This window comes from Balaenoptera musculus, chromosome 9 (assembly GCF_009873245.2).
Source record: "Balaenoptera musculus isolate JJ_BM4_2016_0621 chromosome 9, mBalMus1.pri.v3, whole genome shotgun sequence".
Classification (NCBI taxonomy): domain Eukaryota; kingdom Metazoa; phylum Chordata; class Mammalia; order Artiodactyla; family Balaenopteridae; genus Balaenoptera; species Balaenoptera musculus.
The window spans coordinates 24036156-24062480 of record NC_045793.1 but is presented as its reverse complement, the minus strand read 5'-3'; the positions used below and the strand labels follow the sequence as shown (position 1 = coordinate 24062480).

The window sequence follows — 26325 nt, the reverse complement described above, 5'->3', positions numbered from 1 at the left end:
AGAGTCAATATGATCCTGCCCTTCTAATGAACAACACTAGATAAAACAGAGCAAAACAGAAGCAGGGAGAAGCAACTGTTATACTTCTTTCCCCTGAGACAGTTTGTAGGTAGAATATTACTTCTACTGGGAAGATTCATAGTAAAAAAAGATAAAATAGTTTTTTAAGGTCATCCCAATAAATATATGTCTACCTAGTAGAGGGGAAATCCCCTCTTTTGGCAAAATGTGTCATGAAGGCAGTCACATGCTATTTTAAAGTCATGCATGTCACTTGATCTATGGCCCAAAGTCAGTTACTTCCGGGACATGAAGTTAGGCCACTTAGTAAACTACAAAAAAACAGCACTCAAAGATTTGGGATTTTACCATTAACAGAATTATTGGAAACTCTTGGGAATAAGAAAGTAAACCATTTTGGAGAGTGACAAGAAATCAATTCTCAGAAAAAAAGATTAGCATTTAATTTTCTCTCCCTTTTAAAAACTAGGTCTGGTTTTAATTGTAAAAGCATACCATGCTTATGAAAAAAATGCAAATAGCACAGGTTATGAAATGAAAAGTTCTAGTTATGTATCTTTCCAGAAATTTACTATTCATAATAAAGTAGCTTGCATATATATATCACATATAATAGAATAGCTTTTAAAAGTACATGTTGGTTCATTTACAACAGCATCAAAAAGAATAAAATACTTAAGCTATAAAATGTTGCTGAAAGAAATTAAAGATACCAATAAATGGAAAAACATCTCATGTTCATGCACTGGAAAGCCTAATATTATTAAAGGTGTCAATACTATACAAAGTGATCAGAGTCAATGTAATCCCAGTCAAAAATCCCAATGACATTCTTTTGTGGAAATAGAAAAACCTATCCTAAAATTCCTATGAACACAGTTCTCCCAGTTGTGCTGGTATTCACTGTGGTCATGCAGTTACCTTGGCAACGTGTACATTGCTTTTTTGGCTTTTATTGTATAGTCAGTACTATAAATTTTCTGTTTTGAGTTTTGTAACTTTGTAGCATTTTAGATAATGTCGTGTTTGTACTTTGTTGTGTAGAGTAAAATGACTGTGTTGAATAAACCTAGGATTAGAGTGAAAAAAAAAAAAATTCATATGAAATCTCAAGGGACTCCGAATAGCCAAAATACTCTTGAAAAAGAACAAAGCTGGAGGTCTCAATTTACCAATTTCAAAACTTATTACAAAGCCATAATAATCAAAACAGTATGGGACTGTCATAAAGACAGATACATAGACCACTGGGATAGAATAGAGAGCCCAGAAATAAATCCCTTACATATATGGTCAAATGATTTTTCAATAAGGGTACCAAGACCATTCAATGAAAAAAGGACAGTGCAGGGAAAACTGCAAAAGGATGAAGTCAGACCCTTAACATACATCACATACAAAAATTATCTCAAAATGGATCAAAGACATAAATGTAAGACCAAAAACTATAAAACTCTCAGAAGAAAACATAGGGGAAAAGCTTCATGATATTATATTTTGTAATGATTTCTTGAATGTAACACCAAAAGCACAGGCAACAAAAATAAAATAGATATGGAGAAATTAGAACCTTGTGCACCGTTGGTGGGAATGCAAAATGGTATAGCTGCTACTGAAAAGAGTGTGGCGGTTCCGCAAAAAAAATTAAACATAGAGCTGCCATGTAATCCAGCAATTCCACTTCTGGGTATATACCCAAAAGAACTGAAAGCGGGGTCTTGAAGTGACATTTGTACACTCATGTTCATAGCAGCATTATTCACAATAGCAAAGAGGCAGAATCAACCAAATGTCCATCAAAGGATGAATGGATAAATAAGATAGGATATATACATACAATGGAGTGTTATTCAGCCTTTGAGGAAGGAAATTCTGATACCTGCTACAACATGAGTGAACCTTAAGAACATTATGCTAAGTCAGTCACAAAAGGACAAAAACTGTATGATTTCACTTATATGAGGTATCTAGAACAGTCAAACTTAGAAAGTAGAATGATGGTTGCTAGGGGCTGGAGGGAGGGAGATATGGTCAGTTGTTTAATAAGTATACTTTCAGTTTTGCAAGATGAAAAAGTTCTGGCGATTAATCCCACAACAATGTGAATGTACTTAACACTACCAAGCAGTTCACTTTAAAATGGTTTTAAAAACAAGGTTAAGACAGTAAATTTTGTATTTTATCAAAATTAAAAATTAAAAAAAATTTTAAGTACAAGTTGGGTTATACAAAATTGTTATTTTTTCCCTTTATAATATATCTTATATTTTTCTGTATCATCACATGCATTTTTTTCCTTCTTCTTTTTCACCATTACCAAGCTCACTGCAACAACTCATTCTTGGACCTATAAATCTTTCCACAATTGTATGAATATAAGCCATTGCCTAAAATTTAGTCAAAATTCTAAAGACTCTACATAGAAAAAGGAATATCAGAGGAAGGTAACACACAGTTACAAAATCCAATTTAAGTTGCTGTCATTAATACTATCAAGGACCATAAAAGTCTCATAACTTCTCCTTCAGTGATTGCATTTTAAGGAAAATAATCAAAAGAAGGAAAAGGCTAGACATTCAGTATTATCCATAATACTGAAAAAATGAAAATTAATAGAGGCACTGTAAGGAAATCAATCAACACCTTATAGCTATAAAACTGTAATTAGGAAGACTATGTAGGTATATTTTAAATGTTTATTATGTTTACAGTAAAAAAAAAAAAAAAAAACCCACACATGTACAACTTAACATTTTAACTAAGCTGTAAGCAAGTGGCTCATGGGCCTAATGCATCCCAGAGAGATGTTTTGGTTGGCCTGAATTAAATTAGAATTTGAATATCTTTAGGCACAGCAAAAATTTCCTAATTCACTGCAGTCCACATCACTCTATAATATTTTACAACCAATGCTTCACCTATTCAGACACCTGCATTCTTGACCCCTGAATACGGATAAGAACTGGGAAGGAATTTAAAAAGATACAGACAGATTTCCTGAAGGGTAGTGGGCTGTTCAACGCACTGTTCTTTTGGAAGAACATCAGGATATGTATAATACATATGTACAATAAAACTGAGGCACACATGTACAGCATGGTGATACTTTCCCCCAGATTGGTTTCCAATGCCAATTTGTGCAATTCAAGGCTAAACAGACACAAAACTTTGAATTTACAAAGACACACAAAAAAATACTCCTGGGTACATCTATAACTAAGGTGGTATAAGAAACAAAGATATTTTTTCTGCATACCTCTGCTGCTGATCATCACTCACCTAGTGACTTGTTTGTGGAAATCTGTAAGTTGTTTGTGTGTCACTGTGACAGCTCCCACGGTTGTCTCCTTTGGCAAACCTTTCAAGGAATTCTCTAACCATCGACAAAAAGTCTGTACAAAGAAGAGGGAGAAGCGTTTTAAAAGAAGGCAGGGCTTACTCAACTGAGATCCTACAGGTGATAACCAAAACCCACAGGTTTTCCTTAGTAGCATTAGCTCCCCAAACTTGGAAGCAAGTAAAGGACTTAACAGAAGTACTATTTCTGGCCTTCCAACCCACTGGGGGTTGGAACAGCCTACAAAGGCATGCCTAGACTCCCTTCAAGGGGGCAGCAGGCATCATTTCAGACAGAGCCTTTCAACCTTGGAAGTGAAGTCACTTCGGGATAAAGCTATTGTTCTGTTTCTGTCATTAAACTTATGTAATATTTTAAAAATTAAACAGCTGCCAGAAAACTCTTGAGCTTAGAGATCAAAGGCAATCCAAAGCAAAAGTTCAGGTACCAGAAAGAGCAGGGACAAAAAGTAGAGTAAGTAAACATTTTTAAAAGTGTATACACGTAATATGAATCCAGAATCTAAAGGATTTTAAGGTCACTTCTCTCAGTAGGAGTCATATCCAATCAGTTCCTTTGTGATACCTGCCTGTTCTGTGGGTTAGAAAATTCTTTTTTTTTTTTGCTCACTCTTGTTGCTCTTTTTTTATTTTTCTTTTTTTTTGGCCACATGGCATGCAGGATCTTAGTTCCCTGACCAGGGATGGAACCCATGCCCCTTGCAATGGAAGTGTGGATGGAGTCTTAACCACTGGACCACCAGGGAAGTCCCTCTTGTTGCTCTTTAAAACAATTTACTTACATCTGAGCATAGTCTCTTTATGTCTTTCATGTGTACAAAAACTGTTTGCTCCCATTCCCCTTCCTCTTCAAACTTAAAAATCAAAATTCTAGAGACTTCCTCTGGGTTCTTATTTTCATTTGAATTGTTATTCTTTGAAAAAGCTCTAATTTTTCTTCATGCCTTTCTTAAGTAGGATGTATGCCTTGGTCACAGTTTTCAGTTGTAAAATAACTTTTTTATACCTTAATTTTTTACATTATGTGTTTTCCCATTGTTAATTTATGAACACAATAGACTAGAGCAAAAGTAAATATTCCACTATAAATGCTTAAAAAGTACTGCATAATTCTCCAAGTGTTGCCCCTTCTCAGCAGAAGGCAACATTCTACTCAGACAAAAACAAGCAGAGGCAAACAGCATGAATGAACCCTTAACTGACAAAGCTTTGGCATCCAAAACGACCCACGAGTTAACTATAAGTATCCCCCAAAACAAAAACAGTAAGAAACTAAACTATATACTGTCAACTAATATTTGACAAAGGAGATGAGAATACCCAATGTAGAAATGACAGCCTTTTCAATAAATAGTGCTGGGATTATTGCATACTCACATGTAGAAGAAAGAAACTGGACTCATGCCTTTCACCACTCACAAAAAGTAACTCAACATGGATTAAAGACTAAATGTAAGACCTGAAACCATGAAACTCCTAGAAGAATACAAAGGCCTAAAGCATTCTGACATGGGTCTTGATAATGATTTTTTGGCCATGACACCTAAAGCACAACCAGCAAAATAAAAATAAACAAGTGAAACTACATCAATCTAAAAGCTTCTGCACAGCAAAAGAAACCATCAACAAAGTAAAAAGACAACCTAAGGAATGGGAAAAAATATTTGCAAACCATATATACCTGATAAGAGGCTAGTATCTAAAATACATAAAGAACCCATACCAGTCTAGCAAAAAGCCAAGTAACTCAATTAAAAAATGGGCAAAGGACCTCAATAAACGTTTCTCCAAAGAAGAAATACGAAAGGCCAACAGGTACCTAAAAAAAACGCAAATTAAAACTATAAAGAGGGGCTTCCCTGGTGGTGCAGTGGTTGGGAATCCGCCTGCCAATGCAGGGGACACGGGTTCGAGCCCTGGTCTGGGAGGATCCCACATGCCGCGGAGCAAGTGGGCCCGTGAGCCACAACTACTGAGCCTGCGCATCCGGAGCCTGTGCTCCTCAACAAGAGAGGCCGCGATAGTGAGAGGCCCGTGCACCGCGATGAAGAGTGGCCCCCGCTTGCCGCAACTAGAGAAGGCCCTCGCACAGAAACGAAGACCCAACACAGCCAAAAATAAATAAATAAGTAAATTACAAAAAAAAAAAAAAAACTATAAAGAGGTATCATCTTAACACCTGTTAGAATGGTCATGATCAAAAAGATAAGAGATAACAAGTGCTGGCATGGGTATGGAGAAAAGGGAACCCTTGTACACTGTTGGTGGAATTGTAAATTGATACAGCCACTATGGAAAACAGTTTGGAGGATCCTCAAAAAATTAAATATATATACCATATGATCCAGCAATTCTACTTCTGGGATATATCCAAGGGAAATAAAAACACTAACTCGAAAAGATATCTACACCCCATGTTCACAGGAGCATTATTTACAGTAGCCAAGACATGGAAACAACCTAAGTGTCCATGGATGGATGAATGGATAAAGAAGTTGCAGTATGTGGTACACACAATGGATATTATTATTCAACCATAAAAAACGAGGAAATCCTGGGCTTCCCTGGTGGTGCAGTGGTTAAGAATCCACCTGCCAATGCAGGGGACACGGGTTCGAGCCCTGGTCCGGGAAGATCCCACATGCCACAGAGCAACTAAGCCCATGCACCATAACTACTAAGCCTGTGCTTTAGAGCCTGTGAGCCACAACTACTGAGCCCACGTGCCACAACTACTGAAGCCCGTGAGCCTAGAGACTGTGCTCCGCAACAAGAGAAGCCACTGCGATGAGAAGCCCGCGCACCACAACAAAGAGTAGCCCCCGCTCACCGCAGCTAGAGAAAGCCCGCATGCAGCAACGAAGAGCCAGTGCAGCCAAAATAAATAAATAAATAATAAATTTATTAAAAAAAAAAAAACAAACGAGGAAATCCTACCATTTCTGACAAAATGGATGACCTTAAAGGCATTATGGTAAGCAAAATAAGTTAGACAGAGAAAGACAAATACTGTATCATCTCACTTATATGTGGAATCTAGAAAAACAAAACAAAATTCATAGAAAAAGAAATCAGACTTGTGGTTACCAGAGGCAAAAAGTGGGGGGAGAGAAACTGGAGGCAGTGGTCAAAAGGTCAAACTTCCAGTTATAAGATAAATAAGAACTAGTTAAGTAAGTAAATCCTATGAGTTTTCAACAAAAGGAGAAAATTTTTTTCCTTTTTTCCTTCTTTTCTTTTTATCGTGTCCATAGGAGAAGATGAATGTTAGCTGAACCTACTGTGGTAACCATTTCACAATATATGTAAATCAAACCATTATGCTGTATGCCTTAAACTTACACACTGATGTAGATCAATTATTTCTCAAAATATTCAAGTCAAGAGACAAAGCTGGTACGTCATCTTCTACTGAAGAATCTGTGTTGAACTTTGAAAATGTATGATTGAGAATGTGCTCAAGAATGTTAATTTTCTTCAGACTTATACCCTTAGTTACGATTTCAATCAGTTTACAGAGTACAGACAACCTAAATTTATGTATGAGTTCCTTTACAAAAACTCAGTTTTAAGTTGGTGTTTATAGAAAACAACCACTTTTTAAAAAAATTTTTTTATTTTACACTGGAGTATAGTTGGTAGTTGATTAACAATGTTGTGTTAGTTTCAGGTGTACAGCAAAGTGATTCAGTTATACATATACATGTATGTATTCTTTTTCAAATTCTTTTCCAATTTAGGTTATTACAGAATATTGAATAGAGTTCCCTGTGCTATACAGTAGGTCCTTGTTGGTTATCTATTTTAACAATCACTTTAAAATTATTTAGCAGGGCTTCCCTGGTGGCGCAGTGGTTGAGAGTCTGCCTGCCAATGCAGGGGACACGGGTTCGAGCCCTGGTCTGGGAGGATCCTACATGCCGCGGGGCGGCTGGGCCTGTGAGCCACAATTACTGAGCTTGTGCATCTGGAACCTGTGCTCCGCAACAGGAGAGGCCGCGATAGTGAGAGGCCTGCGCACCTCGATGAAGAGTGGCCCCTGCTTGCCACAACTGGAGAAAGCCCTCGCACAGAAACGAAGACCCAACATAGCCATAAATAGGTAAATAAATAAATAAATAAATAAATAAAAACAACAACAAAAAAACCCATTCATTTGGCCCACTATCCCCTATTAAAAAAAAAAAAATTATTTAGCAATTCAGTGGGTACACAGTAAACTTAAGAGCACAGGGCTACTTGGTTTCTATTCCTGCCCCAAATTGCTGCTCTCATTTTCTTCTTTAGCCCTTACCTGTATGCTTACAAACCCAAAATTTTTTGTAAGGTTAAATGTACATAATAAGTTTTTTGCTACCTGGAAACCAAGTATATTTATTTAAAAGTAAGAGTATGGAAATTTTCTCTTATCAATAACGTTTGGAATAAACTTGTTGGTCCCCAGGGGTTCACAGAATACTTTTTAGAAAAACAAAAAATACTACTGTATTAGATTGAAATAGAACAGGTGTCGTGAACAGCCAGCAAGGGAACTACAGGTACTATTCATTCCTGAAGCACTTGAGCTAATGGAAGAACTGCAGAGCTATTTGATGAAACCAAAGTCACACAGGAGCCTCACAGAGTTTGATGAGTAAGAATTAAGGTTCATGGAGGGGACTTCCCTGGTGGTGCTGTGGTTATGACTCCGTGCTCCCAATGCAGGGGGCTCGGGTTCTATCCCTGGTCAGGGAACTAGATCCCACATGCATACCGCAACCAAGAGTTTGCATGCCGCAACTAAGGAGCCCATCTGCCACAACTAAGACCCGGAGCAACCAAATGAATAATTAAAAAAAAAAAAAAAAAGTTAAGGTTCATGGGGCTGTTTCTGAAGTAGAAACCTAGAGAAAATGTTAGAAATCCATTACACATCTACCATCTACCCTACATGTGATTGTTTTTCATTTGAGTGAGCTAACGATCAAGTAATGCATATGCCTAAAACAATTTACACTAATCATTGAATTTTGGAGATGAACACACAAATCCAAGACTAGGCAGAACTTTTGGCTCAGTAACATTAGGGCCTAAGAGTGAAAGTGTACTCTTTTTTTGTGAAACTGCTGAAATTGAGGCTAAGAACTGCAATCAGTGATATAAAATAGGAGATAATATTAAGATGTACATGGACTTAAAAGTTATAAGATACTTATGTATCTGGATTTCTGTGGTTCAATCAAGTCAGCTCACGTTAGGTCCAACTGTGTACTTTTCTGAACTGCTTTTATATTAATATTACAAATTATAAACCTCATTTAAAAATAATTTACAGGCTATACACTATATGCTACCATTATGCTCAAAACTTTCATGTAGTACACACAACCTGATTTATAATCATGCGGCCCAGTACTAAAATTAGTTGGACATTACTGGATAGCCTAAAAAAAACTTGCATGCTCAGGTGATAAAGAACCTGGTTCAAGAACTGAAACAGGATATAAATAAATCCAAAGGGGAAACAAATCCAGCTATAGATTGTAGGCTAGTTTTATACGCATATGCCTCCAAACGCTCTGGCTAGATTTATTACCAAGGAACCATATAGTGCTATTTAAGGAACCTGAAATGAATTAACACTTCTTGAATAACCTGTAATATGGGCATCTCTCACAAGTGAACAAATTTCCCACTGGCCAGCCACATAGCTGAATTCAATGCTTAGTATTCACTTTTGGTAATAAATAAACCCTATGACAGTGACACAAACATATTTTCAAGAACCCTTCTATAGGCCCCTTCATTTAACAATTAAACTTAGCAATATACCTAAATCAGGTTCCACAAACATACAACAGGACTGGTTTCAAAGTTATAGTCAGCCTCTCAAGGAACTGTTTAGGACTTGTTAGGGTTAGGGACTAACCCTAACTCTAACTCTTTAAAAAGATTATGAAAACAATCTTACCGGTCTGTCAACCTGCATGATCTCCCAGAGCACTTCGGCCACATCTGGTAGGGTGTATGGGGGGAGACAGAAGCAGCACGTGTGAAGCAGCTGGCTTACAAGTTGCTGTCCAAGCTGGTTCATCACCTGTCCAATCAGTTCTTTCCGTAATTCAAAGTCTTCTTCATGCTGTAAGAAAACAGGAACAGGAAAATTCTAATTTCAACTTTCCAAAGAGCAAGTACTCTTTCCCCTTTAGTCTAGTAATCTCTCTTTCCCAGGGAAGAAAATATATATAACAGCTGGATTCACAAGGTCCACTAAATGTTCTGTCACCAGGAAGAAAACATTAAGAGTTTAGTTTCAAGGAAATGGGCATGGGCTTCAGCAGAGATTAACCTTAACCCTTAGGTTTTTTTTAAGTTTTTTTTTTTTTTAAATAAATTTATTTATTTTATTTTTGGCTGCATTGGGTCTTCATTGCTGCGTGCGGACTTTCTCTAGTTGCACAGCGAGCGGGGGCTTCTCTTTGTTGTGGTGTGCGGGCTTCTCATTGCGGTGGCGTCTCTTGTTGTGGAGCACGGGCTCTAGGCACGCAGGCCTCAGTAGTTGTGGCACTCGGGCTCTAGAGCGAAGGCTCAGTAGTTGTGGCGCACGGGCTTACTTGCTCCGCGGCATGTGGGATCTTCCCGGACCAGGGCTCGAACCCGTGTCCCCTGCATTGGCAGGCGGATTCTTAACCACTGCACCACCAGGAAAGCCCAACCATTAGGTTTTTCATGAATAGAACACAGAAGAGAAACAATGGTTAGAGATTAAGGGTAGCAATTTTCTTAACCTTTTTTTTCTGTTAAAAAATAATTTAAAGTATCTGTATTTTCTTTTTTAAAAAGCAACTGAAAAAAAGAAGACTTCTATCAGGTATCTAATCTCTATCAAAAAAAATCTTACTTATTTTCTTCCTTCTTAGTCTTTGAATATACATATTTCTAATATGTTGAAAAAAAAAAAACTTTTAAAGTGCCTTTCACGTCTAGTTATTTTCTTCTTTTCCCTCTCTCTTTTTACTGTCAAAATTCGTCAGTAATTAGCCTAGTCACATACTTAATTCTTCACTGCTCTCCCTTACCTTCAATTCTACTCCACATCTAGTCAAACCTACCTTTGAAAATTTTGTGAACCACTTTACTCCTCCAGCCAAAAAGGTCTCTTAAGTGTCTACTAGTATATTTAATACTATCCTGACTTTCTCTGATTTTGATTTATACCCCAGTTAGATTTTCCTCCCCTCTCCAATCCATCCAAATAGCTCCACTGAGGTCCTTCCTCTTCCAGAAAGTTATCCCAACCTACTTCTTTCCAAAGAGTTTTCCCTCCTCTGATCTCATAGCAATCATGACTTTTATCACTTATCTGACAATCAAATACTGCCTTGTTGCTGTTGTTTAATTCTTTATAACCGTATCTGTTTCTCTCTTCAATTAGACACCAAATGGCTTGGGAGCAGAGATAATTTCAGACTAGTTGATACAGCTTACAACACTTAGTACAGGTTGTCTTAAATCTACTAGTTGATATTTTGGTTACTGAATGATCCACTATGGAATATGCCTACTAACACAGATCAAATAAGGAGATGCTGGTTTTCCCCTAAGGAATGAGAAAGAGATATGAGAAAACAATGAGCTACAAAGTAGAAAGACTACATTGTTTATACTTACATCATTGGCTACCCCTGTGTGGATGAGGTCTCGTAGGAACCTCATGACACTACAGTTGGCATCCCGGTGGTCCAGGGTAGTAGAGGCAATGGCCCATTGTAAGATAGGGATGACAACCTGGCTCCTCAGCAAGGTAACAGGGCTGCGCTGAATAAACCTGGTGTGGAAAGACAAGCTAGGTATAAATGACAGGATTAGGCTATAAAAGCAGCCAGTGTAAAAGGCAAAACTATGGAGACAGGAAAAAGATCAGTGATTGTTAGGGATTGAGGGAGTGGAGGGTAGGGGGATGAATAGGTGAAGCACACAGGATTTTTAGGGTAGTAAAACTATTCTGTATGATACTATAATGGTGGATATATGTCATTATGTCATTACACATTTGTCCAAACCCATAGAAAGAACACCACCAAGACAGAACCCTAATGTAAACTATGGACTTTAACAATGACGTGTCAATGGAGGTTCATCAATTCTAACAAATGGGCCACTCTGGTGGGGGATGTTGATAGTAAGGGAGGCTGTGGGGAAGGAGGGGGGAAGCTAGGGGTATATGGGAACTCTATACTTTCCACTCAGTTTTCTCAGATCCTCTAATGTTTACAGAGAATCTCCAAGAAAAAGATAAAACACAGTTCCAAATTTATTTTACCAGGCAACCATTTGTGTAAAGAGCATCTCTAGAGATTGATTTTTCAAGGAACACACCAGGAAAACAGGTTGACAACCCACCCAACAATTCTCTCATACCAACACACACACACACAAAGAAAAAAAAAAGAAAAAAAAAAAAGGGTTTTCTAACTTGTCCAAAAATTAACAAAAAAACCAGTGTTCATTACTAACTGATCTGGTTCAAATTCCTGAGCTAAGGACTAAGAATGAATATAAATGTCAGTGTTACTAGTAAAAGGAATTTAAGCAAAAAGTGGGGTGGCTGGCTAGGGGTAGAGGTGGGAAGTACATACCAGATAACTTCTAAGGCACATTAAAAGCCTAAGGATTTTTTATTCTGAGATATGATTATATCTAAAGGATGCTAAGCTTCTCAAGGAAAAAGTTTAAGTAAAGCATGACATCATAGTACCATAAAGTGTTAAAACTACATGGGATTCTACAGACTGTCTAGTCAAATATTCTTGCAAAGCTCATTTTTATTGTCTTGGGCATGTTCCCTCCTTCATACAAGGAAATCAGTTATTTTCCCCTGTTCTCATCCAACTCTTCTTCATTTATGGGAATATTCTGGTTCACGATTTAACTTTGGGTTATGAACCATTAATCTACCTACTCCTCTTACCTCACTTTACAGAGAAGGAAACAGTTAACTGTTAGGTGACAAGATCAAGCAGTGATGAGGATGAGCAATAAAAAAAAAGGGTTGCTCTTCAGAAGGACTGACCTGGTGGCTAGCCTGAATAGGTCGTCCACAGTGTCAGGGTGATTCTGGAGCCCATTCTGCTGTTCTAAGAGCTGAAAGGTGGGCATGCACAGTGCCTAGAAAAGAAGTGATTTTAAAACAAATGCTTGTAAATTAATGCCATGGGATTCAGACTTGCTAAATATCATAACATATACAAAGAGAACAAAGAGGGAAAGCACAGATAAGTAAGAAAAGAAAAAGACTTTGATGAGAGATCAAGAAAGGGAAGATATAAATCTTTCTCAGTTGACAAAAACAGTCTTCACATATGAAGTCCACATTTCAGAAGGGGTTGAGGGTACAGATTTCTGTTGATGAAACTGGGTAGATGTCACCTCAAATTTTTAGAAGCTTCTGAAAGTGAAGACTGTGCTTATGTACTAGATATGGTCTGGTCCACTAAGGGAGTAGTTGATGTTTTAATGATAATAACTATGAAATGTCAATTTTAAAGGGAAAGACGTCTTGGGAAAAGGAGCATTATGATTTAACTCCCTAATATATTTCCCCACCCTGTGAATAGGAGAGGGTAAAAGCAGTGTATCAGGAGACTTTTCCAATGCCTGCTATTTACCCTAAGACCATCCCTCCTAAGTAAACTAGTTCATTGGCTGTTCCAGGCAAGAAATTAAAAACAGAATCGTGCTTGAGCTTAGAGATCCTTTATTTTAAATCCACTTGCCCACCTTCCCACCCTCCAAAAAAATCCTATCTCTGGATAGCATAAATCAGACAGTAATAACTGTAATGACCAGTACATTTGTGTGGTCAATCTCTCTCTCATTCTCCCAAGCAGGCCTGTCCAGAGAACAACTAGGAAGTTCTACCTCCCTATTATTAGGACATCATCATGCCTGGGAAGGAAATGTGAAGAAGCAACAGAATTAAAGACATGGTGAAGAACACACCGCTAGGCCTTTAGACCCTCCAAGAAAACATACCTGGAGCATGTCTAGTAGTCCCTGCCGACAGCCCTCTTCCATGCCATACTCATCCACAAGGATACTACCAAGGTACAGGAAACAGGAATGCTGATGTACATGGTAAACATTCACCATCTGCCAAGGGAAAACCCAATTAGTTCAATTCTTTACCCCTCAAAAAGTATCAGCTTAGGACTTCCCTGGTGGCGCAGTGGTTAAGAATCCGCCTGCCAGTGCAGGGGACACGGGTTCGGGCCCTGGTCTGGGAAGATCCCACATGCCGCGGAGCAACTAAGCCCGGGTGCCACAACTACTGAGCCTGTGCTCTAGAGCCCGCGAGCCACAACTACTGAAGCCCGCCTGCCTAGAGCCTGTGCTCCACAACAAGAAAAGCCACCGCATTGAGAAGCCCGCGCACTGCAACGAAGAGTGGCCCCTGCTTGCCATAAGTAGAGAAAGCCCGCGTGCAGCAACGAAGGCCCAACGTAGCCAAAAATAAATATTAATTAATTAATTAATTAATTTTTAAAAAAAGTATCAGCTTAGGTAGCTGTCTGGAGGAAGAAATTCTGAGATACACTGGTCTCTTCTCTTTAAGACAACGTAGTAAAGCTTGTTGGCAACATTTTCTAAAACATAGGGCTCAATTCCTCAATTATTTTCAAGTACTCTATTTAGAGTTCTTTCAAGCCTTTGACCTTTTTTTATCTTTCCAAAACAATGTTGTAAGAGAGTTGTGTAATATTTACTTCAAGCTGGAACCATTAAAGAGTTATTATCCAAGGCTTGTGTAATATTTACAAAACCCTAACAATATACCTTAATTTTCCAACCTACAAGTTGCTCTTATTTGCATCAAAGATAATTCTTTTTTAAAAAAACAACCACAGCAGGAACAAAATATCCAATGCCCTTCATATTAGAGGAGACTCTGAAAGCATTGTTTAAGTTGGCTTCTAAACCCCTCTATTTAATCTTTTGAGTAAAAACAGTGTTTCCAATCAAGATATCTGAATCTCTACAGAATAAAAATTTTAATATAATATAAATATTTAAATTAAATTATTTGTTTAGGATTTTTACCCTACTATCCTCCAAAAATTAAGAGGTCACCGTACATTCATCTATTTAAAATGCCATCACATGGGAATTCCCTGGCAGTCCAGTGGTTAGGACTTTCACTGCCATGGGTCCAGGGTTTGATCCCCGGTCGGGAAACTAAGATCCCACAAGCTGCGTGGTACAGCAAAAGGGAAAAAAAAAAGCCCATGCAACACGTATGTATTCATCTTATTATAAATTCAATTCTTTGAGCTTGGTGGGAGCAGAAGGGTAGAGTAACTGGCGCTTATCAGCATATACCATGAAAAGAACACGAGATGGGAGCTATGAATCTGTTCAGTGTTGTATACTCAAAACTATATGCTGTACTTAACGAACGATATAAGTTACGGGTGGGCAAACTTTTTCTTAAAGGGCCAGATGGTAAAAGTTTTAGGCTCTGCCGGCCTTACAATCTTTTGACTACTTAACTTTGCCACTGTAGCACAAAAATGGCCAATAAGCAATAATTAGATGAATAAGCATGACTATCTCTCAGTAAAACTTTATTTACAAAAACACGTGGCAGGCCCACTGGCTGTAGTTTACTGACCTCGAATTTATGGGATTTTTGTCACATAAGATGCTACCCTATGCTACTGGAATAAAAGAATAACATAAAAGTCATGAAGGTATCCTCCAATAGCAAAGGGGAGTTAAATCACATTGTAATGGACCCAGAACGTATTGCACTGAAGGGGACACTTGACCAGAGGTGGACACAGCCTAAATGCAAAACATATACTGTTGTACTCAGGGTACAGTAAATGCAGAAAATCACTAAAAATTAAAATTCTGTTAAAATATTTATCTGTACAAACTTTAATCAAATCTACAATTTAAGGAGGCATGGTCATGTAAGTACCAACTGACACTGCAACAGCATGACCCTGGCTCGGGGTAAGAGCTTCCTTAAAAGTGAGGCAGAACTTGAGGGGGCACTCACTGTCAGAGTCAGCCTGATAGATGCCCAGGTGGAGAAGGGTCACTTCAGGTTGGCTGGGTGGGGTCTAGCCTGAAGACCTGTGGTAGTTCTCCTCACAGCATGAGTGCAAAATTTGAGAAGGTACTTGCTCAGAGACCTGCAAATGCAGGACTGGCACTTTGCCTCACCTCCGTCAATTTTGTGCCCATGGCACCTCACTTGCTTAAATCTAGTTCCGGCCCTGCTGTAAGGTTAACACCAACATAAATTACTTAGTGAATTAAGTCACTAGTCATAGGTGTCTCATACAGAATATTCTAGACATGAATATGATCTCAGAGAGCCATGTACAGTGAGGCACACCATCATAATTACATACCAATCTTGGTGACTGAAAGAGTCAAATTTATTTCTCGACAAATAAGACTTATGTAAATAACTAACTATGGTGAAGAAAGAAGAAAATCTCTTTGGGCCAGAAATAGCAAAGTTTGACTTGCCACATTTTTAAAAAGGAAATTAACATAAAATGCTTAACATGGGTATATAAGAGCTGAGCATTAAAGTCATTCCCATTTCTGAATTCCACACTGAAATGTGCTGCTATTTAGACTATCACTATACAGAACAGATTACAGGCTATTTGCCTTATAAATAACATACCTACCACAGGCACTACTTATCTCTTTCAAATATATTTTAGTTTGTATTTAAGAAATACAAAAATGTTTCATTTCATCAGCAGAGTTTTTGTTCTAAAAGGCTCCTATTTCAAAATTCTGTATACTCTACATTTTCCCTCTTGTAGAGAACTCACCTGTGTGACTAGTGGCTGCAGCAGGGCTGCAGATCCTTTGCCTACACAGCGAACAGCAAAACGGAGGCACCTGCAACAACGTTCTACAATCCGATTATCAGCCCGGTGCTTATTTAGAGTCTCAGATAAAACTGGCCATATCTGAGTCAAAAGTGAAAAGAGCACAGAAAGAAAATGAACAACTAAGTGCTGAAAAAAATGCTCCCAAGTTGGTAACAACTTATTTGGCTTTTAAATAATTTGGAAAAATCTTTCTTTATAGAAACACACATGGCCTGATTCTGGTCAGTGGGTGTGTGTATATGTGCTGAGGTTCAATACACTACCCATCACTGAAACAACCACTTCTTAACGGAAGCACAATGACTCTTTACAACACAAGAGGAGCATGTCTAACTTTACGAAAAGACAAAGATACATATTTTCCTAAATTCTGGACTTCCTGATTTAGGATGGGAAGAAGCAGAATGAATTATAGAGGAAGAGATATTTAAAGACAGTTCCAAGAAGTTGGAAGACCTTGAACAAAAGGACTAGAGCTAAGGAAATGGCAAGATTTGATATCACTGAACACTTAAGGATATTTGGTGTTTCCCCCCTGAGGTCTGAAAAGCACTTCTCAAAACATGTCCTCTGATCCTCACATTACCCTCAGTTTTTAAAAAAAGTACAAAGGAAGTACCTTATCAAAGAGGAAACTAACTATGATGGCTAACTGGCTTTGTCAAAAACATTTTGCCGGTAATGATCATGCCTCCCAGCAACAATAAGATTCACACAGTTAATCTCTCCCTACTTTGGCCTTTCAGTGCATTTCCCCACAGCCTGTTTTCTTACCAAATCTAAAATCAAAAATATTTATCTGGATGGTTCTGTTCCTCTTTTCATTGATATTTAAAGCATATCAACAAATTGAATCTTCCTGTGAACCTAGAAGACAGTACCTTCTCACTTTAGTTACCCAGAGCCTTATAAGGAAAAAGGAAGCTCCACAGGCATACATTAGCACTTACTTCCTGTATGACTTTTTGGCACGGATGAGTCTGTCCATTTTCCACAATGGGATTGGTGTGCCTGGGGAAAGACAATGGCCCAAATTAGCGAAAGAAGAGCAATTTCATCAAGGACCCAGGGCCCTAATCCCTGTTAGTTTACTTAGTATCATTCTCACCAATTAAAGAAAACCAGAGTATTTTTAAGACTCAATACCTTTTTCTCCCACTCTGTTCAAACACAAGCACAGTTTTAATCATCCCATCAATTTTTTCTCACCTTTAAGCCTCTTCTACTGTAACATGTAAATTCAATCCAACTCTGGCTACGTGGCTGTGGGTGTGGGGCGCTACAACTATCCTTTCCATCTTTTTTCCCTTAATAAACCTGAATATGTAGTTTCTTCCAAACTAATAAATATATTCAGATTGTCTGAATCCACTATGAGAAACCAAGTACTGCTTCATTCCCAGCATTAAAAGGCAAAAGCATTAGGAACCCTGGTCTACCAAAGATGTTTCTCATGGTTCTAGTCTAAATCCAATGATACACAACATGGGCCCACCCACAGTATATCCAATCCAACTATTTGTCTAGTTCTAGAATCCACTAATTTGAAGGAAAGCAGGAAAAAAACAAAAAACAAAAAAACACTACGATTAGCTACCTACCTCTTCAAAGGAACAAAATTCTTTAATTTTAAAAAGCTCAATAGCAACTCAATAAAAATCTAATTTTTTAAAAATCAGGGCATGTCCACCTTTTGCAGATTTTCTTTCATTTATTGTGAGATAGGAGTTATTGTTAATAGGCTCTCAGAATGGTATGCAACAGGGCTCCCCTAATTATATAAGGAAAGCATTATACCAACTCAGAAAAAGATACTTGTAGACAAGAACTAACAAGCTAAAACAACACCTCAGTTTTAATTTCTTCCACATAGGTTTTTATGTAACTATTAACTGATATTCCAGTTATACCTACAGGACTCGCAAATTATATTATGCAACTAAGAAAGGATCACTCTTTGAATACTGTCACTCTAATGCTGTTTTAATCATTACGCTCCTCCTGACTTCAAAGAAAGTTTAATTTCACCTGGTTACTGAAGAGGCTTCATTATTTTTTTGCACCCATACACTATATAGCAATGACTCTGAAAGTGTAGTCCTTGGAATAAAAAGCAACAACATCTGGGAACTGATTAGAAATGTAAATTCTTGGGTCCTATCCAAGGTCCAATCCATCAGACACTCTGGGAATGCGACCCAGCAATCTGTTGCCTTGGTAATTTAAGTACTACAGGCAACTTTGATGCATGTTAAAGTTTGAGAATCACTGATCTAGAGACCTAGAGAATTAATTACATTTTAAAGGGTCTTTTGACAAAGGTCTACCAAAAATAAATTCTTAGAATTTGCCTTTGCAATTTTAATAGGACTAAATTAGTCTCCTGACAGAGGGAGTTTATAGGAGGTACTCGGAAGTTGGAGGAAAAAACACTTCCTTACTTCAATACATAATGGTCTCATTTGAGCTTTTAACCCAGGGCAGGAACCTGGCATCTCTCTTCTTACCTAAATATCACTGCAAGGCGATCTAAAAACACAGTGGGATCTGAGGATATGCCGTTGCTGGGCTCCTGAGACAACAGCTGAAGAGACAGATATTAACACCCAGTCATTACACATACAAACCTACAGCAAACACTGCAATATATACCCTGGTACATCAACCTCTGTCTCAATCTCTGATTATTTTCTTATAACAGATTCCTAAAAGTTACTCAAAATGGTAAAAACTTTTAAATTCATATTAGCAAATTATTTTCCTCCATCTTACTGCATCCTGGCCAGGAATGCATATTAACTTTTACTATATGATCATTGTGGAGTGGAAAACAGTATCATTTAATTTTTTCCCATTTACTTTTACAATGATTAGGATATTGTAGACATTATACATTATAATATAGATTATATGTATTATACTATATAATATATATTTATATTATACTTTTATAATATAAAGCTTCAAAATCATTATAGCTTTATAATATATTTTAAGAGGTAAGGCAAGTTGCCACCTCTTACTCTTCTTTCCTAAAATTTCTTAGATACTTCTACCAGCATATTATTAGAGATAAACTTTAGAGTCACTTCGTCAAGTTCTCCTAAAAATCCCACTGGTATGTTCATTGCTATTGTACCATAAAAGTAATATGAGAAGAGCTGACATTTTTACAACACTCTTCAAGGAAACATGGTAGGTTATGGTTTTAGTTGTTAACTTGAATGGTGTTTTTCCCACTGTCATCTTGTAAATGGTATTTCTGATACAGTGAAAATCTACTGATTTTGGAATACTTATTTCATATATATAGCTACTTTGATAAACTTATTAATTTTAATAACTTCTCAGTTCATTCTCTTGGCTTTTCTGGTTAGATAAAAGATCACCTGCAAATAAAAAATTTTGTCTTTTCCTTTCTAACATGTAAACATATTATATTTGTTTCACCCCTTACTTAATTGGACTCACCTTTTTCAATGCCATAACCTGAACAGAACATAGTTCACTAAGACATTCAGTAATCTTATCCAAAGGTAATCTGGCTAGGACAAGTGCTGTCCCTGAAAGACAAAAGAAGATACAAATGAAGAAAATAAAAGCTGAACTGAGGTAATTCATTGGTCTACATCATATAGCTAACAGAAAAGGCTGACTGGTTCCATTCTTTCAAAAAGATCAGCACTGTTTTTAAATTATAATAGTTTGTTATTTATGGTTGGGTTTTTCTTCATTTGGCTTAGAAGACCATACTGACTTTCACATTGACATTTACAACTGAAGTTAATATTAAACTATTTCTCCTCAGCAGCCATTGGTTTAAAGATGTTTAAATACATAGCCCCACTTCCAATTCTTCAAAGACTTAAATGAGTGCTTTGAACAGAAAAGTAATAGTTAAGTTTGTCTTTCTTTCATTTTTAAATAGTTGCAAAAATCTCCCCTCTCCCTTTTTCCCCCAAATAAACAGTAATAAATCCATAAACCTTCACATTTGAATAAAAAACTGAATGATTTTTCTTGACAGTCTATAAACCATGGACGAATTAGATTTTTTATTTAAAACTAGGGGGAAAAAATCTAACAAATACAATTTTCTCCTTTTAATTCATCTCTATAGAAAAGAATGTTACTAATAAGTTTCCTATATCTAGAAGATACCACTGATATAGCTGGGATGCCACATTCTATTGTAAGTTAGACGTCACATTAGCATCAAGGTTAAATTTCACTAGAAAATGACAAGATGGCAGCGATACCCACTGGCAGTAGTTAAGAAAAATCTGACCTGATTTAATGCCAGAAAATGTGGCAAAAGAAGATTGGAAAGAAAAGAAAATCTGTCTTGAAAATGCATAGTTACATTGGCTGGTAGGGAACCTGACCGTAGAAGTGAGAAAGAACAGTTAGTTGACATTTAACAGTCATCTAATCTGGACAAGGCTGTCTGCCACTCACAGAGACTTAAAAGATGCTGCACAGGCCGTATTACCCAATCTTTTATTTGATATACCCCAATAAAAGATTGCTCAATCTTTTATTTGATATACTAGCTTTAAGGATTTCACTACCTCACAGGACACCCCAATTTGTTTTCAGAAAGTATGGTTACAAAGCATTTTCTTTCTAGGAGCCAGTAAACTGTCAACAATCAATTCCTCATAAAATAAATTTGTTCCCTCTTTTCTAAGATAATCTTTCAAATATTTAAAAATAGCCACTATGTTAAAGTCTCCTCTAAGTCTTTTCCCCTAGCATAATATCTCTAGTTCTTCCATTACTCTGAGTTTTACCACCACCCTGGCTGTTTGCCTCTTGATCAGTGTAAACTGATCAGTAATGGTTAAAGACCATTAAGTGACCAGAACCCTTGGCTTCTAGCTATAGGACTGAGCCAGGCACACTACCTTTAAATTTCCACTTACTTCTTTGGTATAGCAATGCTTATTTGGTCTCCGTTTTTATTCTTTGCCCCAACTCAAAAAGGAACTATGTTTAGTTCCAATGTGTTGTCTCCACCCAAAAATCTAGGTTCGTGCTATAAATACTGTAAGCACTTTGTATTAGTTACATAGCCTTAAAATATTCTAAGAATGCATGTACACATAATCAACACCCTCCCCTCTGAGTGACCTTCCCCATAACTGAGTAAACTGCACTGAAAAGTGGGATACAACTGATATAACCCCTAGAATTGGCTTAGAGACTGTTCCTTCTTAATATCTTAAGTAAATACCTTTTAGCAAGCCCACAGCAGCTTCTGGAGACAACATGAAGGAATCAAGGGAACGGGCAATCTCTAGGAGTCCATGAAAGTGCTGAGCCATGTGGTCTCGGCAGACAGAGCAAATGTTATGAATGGCTTTGGCTGCAGCAGAAGCCAGAGGTTTTTCACACAGTCCTTTCATCAAATAGCCCAACACAGGGTCTAAGGAGAAAATCCATACGTAAAGATTACATTATTTGAAACTCAAGAAAAATTTCTATTTGTTAGAACAAAGGTTTTACATTCACTTTTTAAGCAAAAGAACCATTTTTAAAAAATGAAATGTGTTTAAACTCCAATGTTTTTACATATAAAAATGGAGCTGATCTCACTGACAAGTGGTGTCAGAGAGAGTCCTATCTATTTATCTTCCATTTTTTTCCTTGTGGAAATCAACTGTTGCTTGTTGCTAGGGCTTCACAGAGCACGGTTTGAAAACCACTGATTCAGTCTGAAACCACTGGTGGATATAACCATCAAGTATTAATAGGGTAATGTAAGAAAGACGATAAAGCTCAGAGAGTACCATTATACTCAGAGATTAGTCACTTTGTTAAAAAAAAAAAAAAAAAAGCAGTCTACATTATTCAGGACAATGACAGTTATCTAAAGCTGACACTTTTATACTTGCTTCTTTATAATTATAAAAGGCCCCCAAACCACACAGATGGATCTTTACCACTTCTAAAAGAATTAATTCATTATGTTTTACTTTCTGCCAAATGTAAGTGTTCTAAGAAAAGTGATTACAATGGCGAATTCCTATAAAGCAAATCCTAGTTATCCTTTACCTTGCTTCATAAAAATCAGAATGTTTTTCTATGAAAAAACCCTAAGAAAAATCATACATGGTTAAAGAGCATTTTATGTGTACTACAGAGTAACCGCATACCAAACCTTATAAAAGAAGTAATCTCTGAAAGCCCACTTAAAAGTTATCTCCATTTCTAGTCTAATGACAAAAACAATGCACCAACCCAGCATGAACCTGCTCCCCTCCACAAAAAAAAAAAAAAGGTCTGTTTAGCATGGGAATCAGAACTAGAATCTAAAACCTAGCCCACACAACTCTAATACTATAGGCTTCAATGATTCTCAAATTAAATATTTGTGTTTTTGACTATTCTAGAGTAAGTATGAACACTCAGCAATTTGTCTTCTAACTGAGGCACAAATTTGAATGAGATACTACAGGTGGTACTGAATGGTAAGTCTTAACAAACAGATAAACCCACTTAGTTTCTTTGTGGAAAAAGTGTTCAGAAAAGAAAGCCAAATTTTGAGACAGATAATGGAAGTGAAGAGATTTAAGAATTAGAAAATAGGTATTTTGAAAAAATTTTTAAATGGTATGTTGAACTTGAAAGTGGCTCAGCTATGATGTAATAAGCCTATCTATCTTATATGCTCTGTATACAGAAATAAGAAAATAGGAACACACACCTCTTTTTAAGTCAGAGTTTCAGTCAATAAAAAAAGATCATGTGTAAAATAAAATCAAGTCGAAAGGTGGCAATAAAGATTAGTACAGCACAAACTTAATGATATTCACGAATTTGAGAATTCTTAAAATTCTCAGAATATATCAGTCTTGAATATCAGGTGGACTTAATATATATTAACCTAGATAAATTATTTAGTCTCTCTGGATTTCAGTTTCCTCATCTGCAAAATGAGGGGATTAGAAGAAATTATTTCTAAATTTACTTTCAATTCTAAAGTTATTTTATATGATCTTTAGTTATTTTTTCAAGTCAGTAAAGGCAGCCAGAGGTTATATAACACAACATTCTTCATTCTAGTCTGTACTTATTTATTTTCAATAATAATTCTTGGGGCTTCCCTGGTGGCGCGGTGGTTGAGAATCCGCCTGCCAATGCAGGGGACACGGGTTCGAGCCCTGGTCTGGGAAGATCCCACATGCCGCGGAGCAACTGGGCCCGTGAGCCACAACTACTGAGCCTGCGCGTCTGGAGCCTGTGCTCCGCAACAAGAGAGGCCGCGACAGTGAGAGGCCCGCGCATCGCGATGAAGAGTGGCCCCCGCTTGCCACAACTAGAGAAAGCCCTCGCACAGAAACGAAGACCCAACACAGCCAAAAATAAAATAAATAAATAAATTTAAAAATAATAATAATAATATTTCTTAGTTTTTAAATGGAGCATGTATTTAACACTGAAATAACACCCCCCACCCCTTTGCTTTAGCCTATTAGCAGCTTCTAGTTTAGAACTACAGGACAGTCTGATTAGCTCAAGCCTATGCCAAAGCCTAACAAAGACAGAAATAGTTATGTTGAAGCAGAGTACTAGTAGCAAACTGTTTCCCTATCTAGAGATCTAATCTTTCAAAGGTCCTTTCTCCAAAGTCTGATCAGATTATAAAATGTTGTATCAACTAAGCAATAACTCATATATTTAGTCTCAGTGTCTAGAAACATTCTACCTATCAATAAAAGAGAAAGTAGGAAAACAAAAGCAAATGTAAGAGAGAGAAAGAAAGAAATCAGAAGCAGCAGCTGCAGAAGGGAGTGTTCACACATACCAAGGAACTGAGGATTTCGATCAACCACTTCGCTCATCTCTCCAACCAATTCAATGCTGGTGTATCGCACAGCTGTATGTACGGTCTCTGGGAGACGGACAACTCCTTCTAGGACCTCCACAAGTGTTGGATTGTTCTCCCTGAGTTTAGAAGGCAAGTACTCAGAGTTACCAATTTCAGAGGTTAGGTTCTGGCTAAAAAACAGGCTGCAATGACACAAATCATTGCTAAAGGGTTTCTTTCTAAATAAATAACCATTTGGATAAAAGTGCTTAACATCTGGTATGAAAGTTTTTTAACCCTCAAAAAGGGGGAAAAGACAGAAATGGAAGATATCATTGTTTCAGTTGAGAAGCATACTACTGCTCCTTAATCTTCTGAATGTCAGTGAAGTGTCTAAAGACACATCCTGCTGTCAAATAAGGCTCTTCAAATTGGAGAGGCAGGCAGTTACTGTGGATCAATGTCTTCTTTTAATGAATCCATTTTATTTATTCCTATATCTGCAGCACCTAGAACAGTGCCTGGCACACAGTGGGCACTCAATAAATATTGCTGAATGGCTAAATGAATGAATAAATAATTCTAGACCACTTGCTATTAGTTGTTATTCTCCAAAAGATTTCTTATAGCTGGATAATGGATACTTTAAGAACAGGTAAGCATGGGTAGGCCAGCTCACTAATTAAAGAAACAAGAACACAAGCTGTAGGAATAAAGGTGCCCTGACTTAGAACATGAGGGAAAATTAAAGTTATCCAAATACTTTCCACAGCTCCATGAATTAACTTTTTCCCTTTCCTTCTCTTTTTTTCACTCCCCAAGAATACTGGCTGAAGTTCTTTAAGCAGGTGGAGGATGCCCCCAAAGTGGTAGAACGTAATCCAGAAATGAAAGATGTTTAAAATGCAAATAAATCCTGGATTAGTGCAAGAGCACTCCTTGCTGATACACTAAGTCTATTAAGTCCTTCATACACTAAAAAAAATTGTAATCATGCAGTTGGCTTGAAATGTGGATAAACAAAAAACAAAATAAAATCTTCTCTCATTTATGCCTTATGCTTCCTATGGGCACTAAGCTAATTATTGAGACTCTCTTCCCATCCTTTCTCATACCAACACAAATCAGTTAGATTATTAGTGTAATAATCTTCAGACTGTTACTGAAGGTTCCAAAAGATACCAAATGGGTTTAAGAGCAAATAGTATGATATGTGATTCAGGACCAGAACTTAATAGAGAAAAACAAACCTACTCTATCTCCTTAAATATTTACTGGATTAGAAACAACATAAGATTTCATTGACTAGACCCTGTAAGACAGCTAAGAAAGAAGCACTGTACATTTTATGAATACATGGCTTAACCATCTCTCCAACCAAGGCATGGACAGAGAGCTCAACTGCAGACATCTGATTACAATACAGGAAAACTTGACAGATACTAGCATCGATTTATAAACTCACAGAACAAAGTAAATTGTTTTTAAGGATTTATGTTGAAATAATAAATAGAATTTCTATGCTAAGCAATTAGAAATCAAACTCTAATAATTTAAAATTTTCCAATGACAATAATAAAAATAATAATTGCCCTTTAGAGTTTGCTATTCTTTTAGGTGAAATGGTACCTATGCCTTGCCTCTCTGAAACTTACAAATGACTCTCCAAGACAGGAGAAAAGGAGAACAATATAATTAAATATTTGTAAGGATAACTCACCCAAGGTCACAAAAGCAGGTGAGAGCCAAATTAATGCCTATTCAAATGCTTTTAAGCAAGTGCCAACAATTTAACAGTCTAACAAATTTTTGATTATACCAACTTGCACAAGGGAGCCTAGGTTGGGAAGATAAATCAGCATTCTTTTCCTAGCATCAAGAACAAAATAATTTTAACTCTAGGAAATGTGGTTAAAACATGGATATCAGCAATGCATGCTACTCTGGACTAGACTCTAGAAGTCAGAAGACTAGACAGCATTATAGAAGTAAGAAGTTCTAAGAGTTTCCAAACATATCCCATACGAGAAAAATGTTGTAATTTTCCTTCCTCTGATATTAAGAGTTCCCAGCAAAAGACTTATTAGACACTCACGGATCAACACTCTTTGCTATAGCAGCCATGATAAAGAGAACCGCTTCTGTCACCTCCCAGGGTGGGTTGCCTTCTTTCAGAGTAGAATATAACTAGAGAAGAAGAGGTGGATTATGGATCCATTAAAAGGAAAACAG

The 26325-nt window shown here is 37.1% G+C and overlaps 1 protein-coding gene across 5 annotated transcripts in view; it reads right to left on the bottom strand.

The window, feature by feature from the left end:
- TNPO3 (transportin 3) overlaps nt 1-26325 on the bottom strand; it is an 81583-nt gene that overhangs the window by 6597 nt on the left and 48661 nt on the right. For all 5 annotated transcript variants that reach the window (XM_036863349.1, XM_036863352.1, XM_036863350.1 and 2 more), the window contains 12 exons: nt 26189-26280; nt 24091-24230; nt 21517-21708; nt 19752-19843; nt 18788-18864; nt 17231-17291; nt 16218-16358; nt 13393-13509; nt 12431-12525; nt 11029-11185; nt 9329-9496; nt 3301-3413 (listed from right to left, as the gene is read on the bottom strand). In XM_036863349.1, coding sequence (XP_036719244.1) covers nt 3301-3413; nt 9329-9496; nt 11029-11185; nt 12431-12525; nt 13393-13509; nt 16218-16358; nt 17231-17291; nt 18788-18864; nt 19752-19843; nt 21517-21708; nt 24091-24230; nt 26189-26280 — 1445 coding nt within the window. The remainder of the gene's footprint in view (nt 1-3300; nt 3414-9328; nt 9497-11028; nt 11186-12430; nt 12526-13392; nt 13510-16217; nt 16359-17230; nt 17292-18787; nt 18865-19751; nt 19844-21516; nt 21709-24090; nt 24231-26188; nt 26281-26325) is intronic.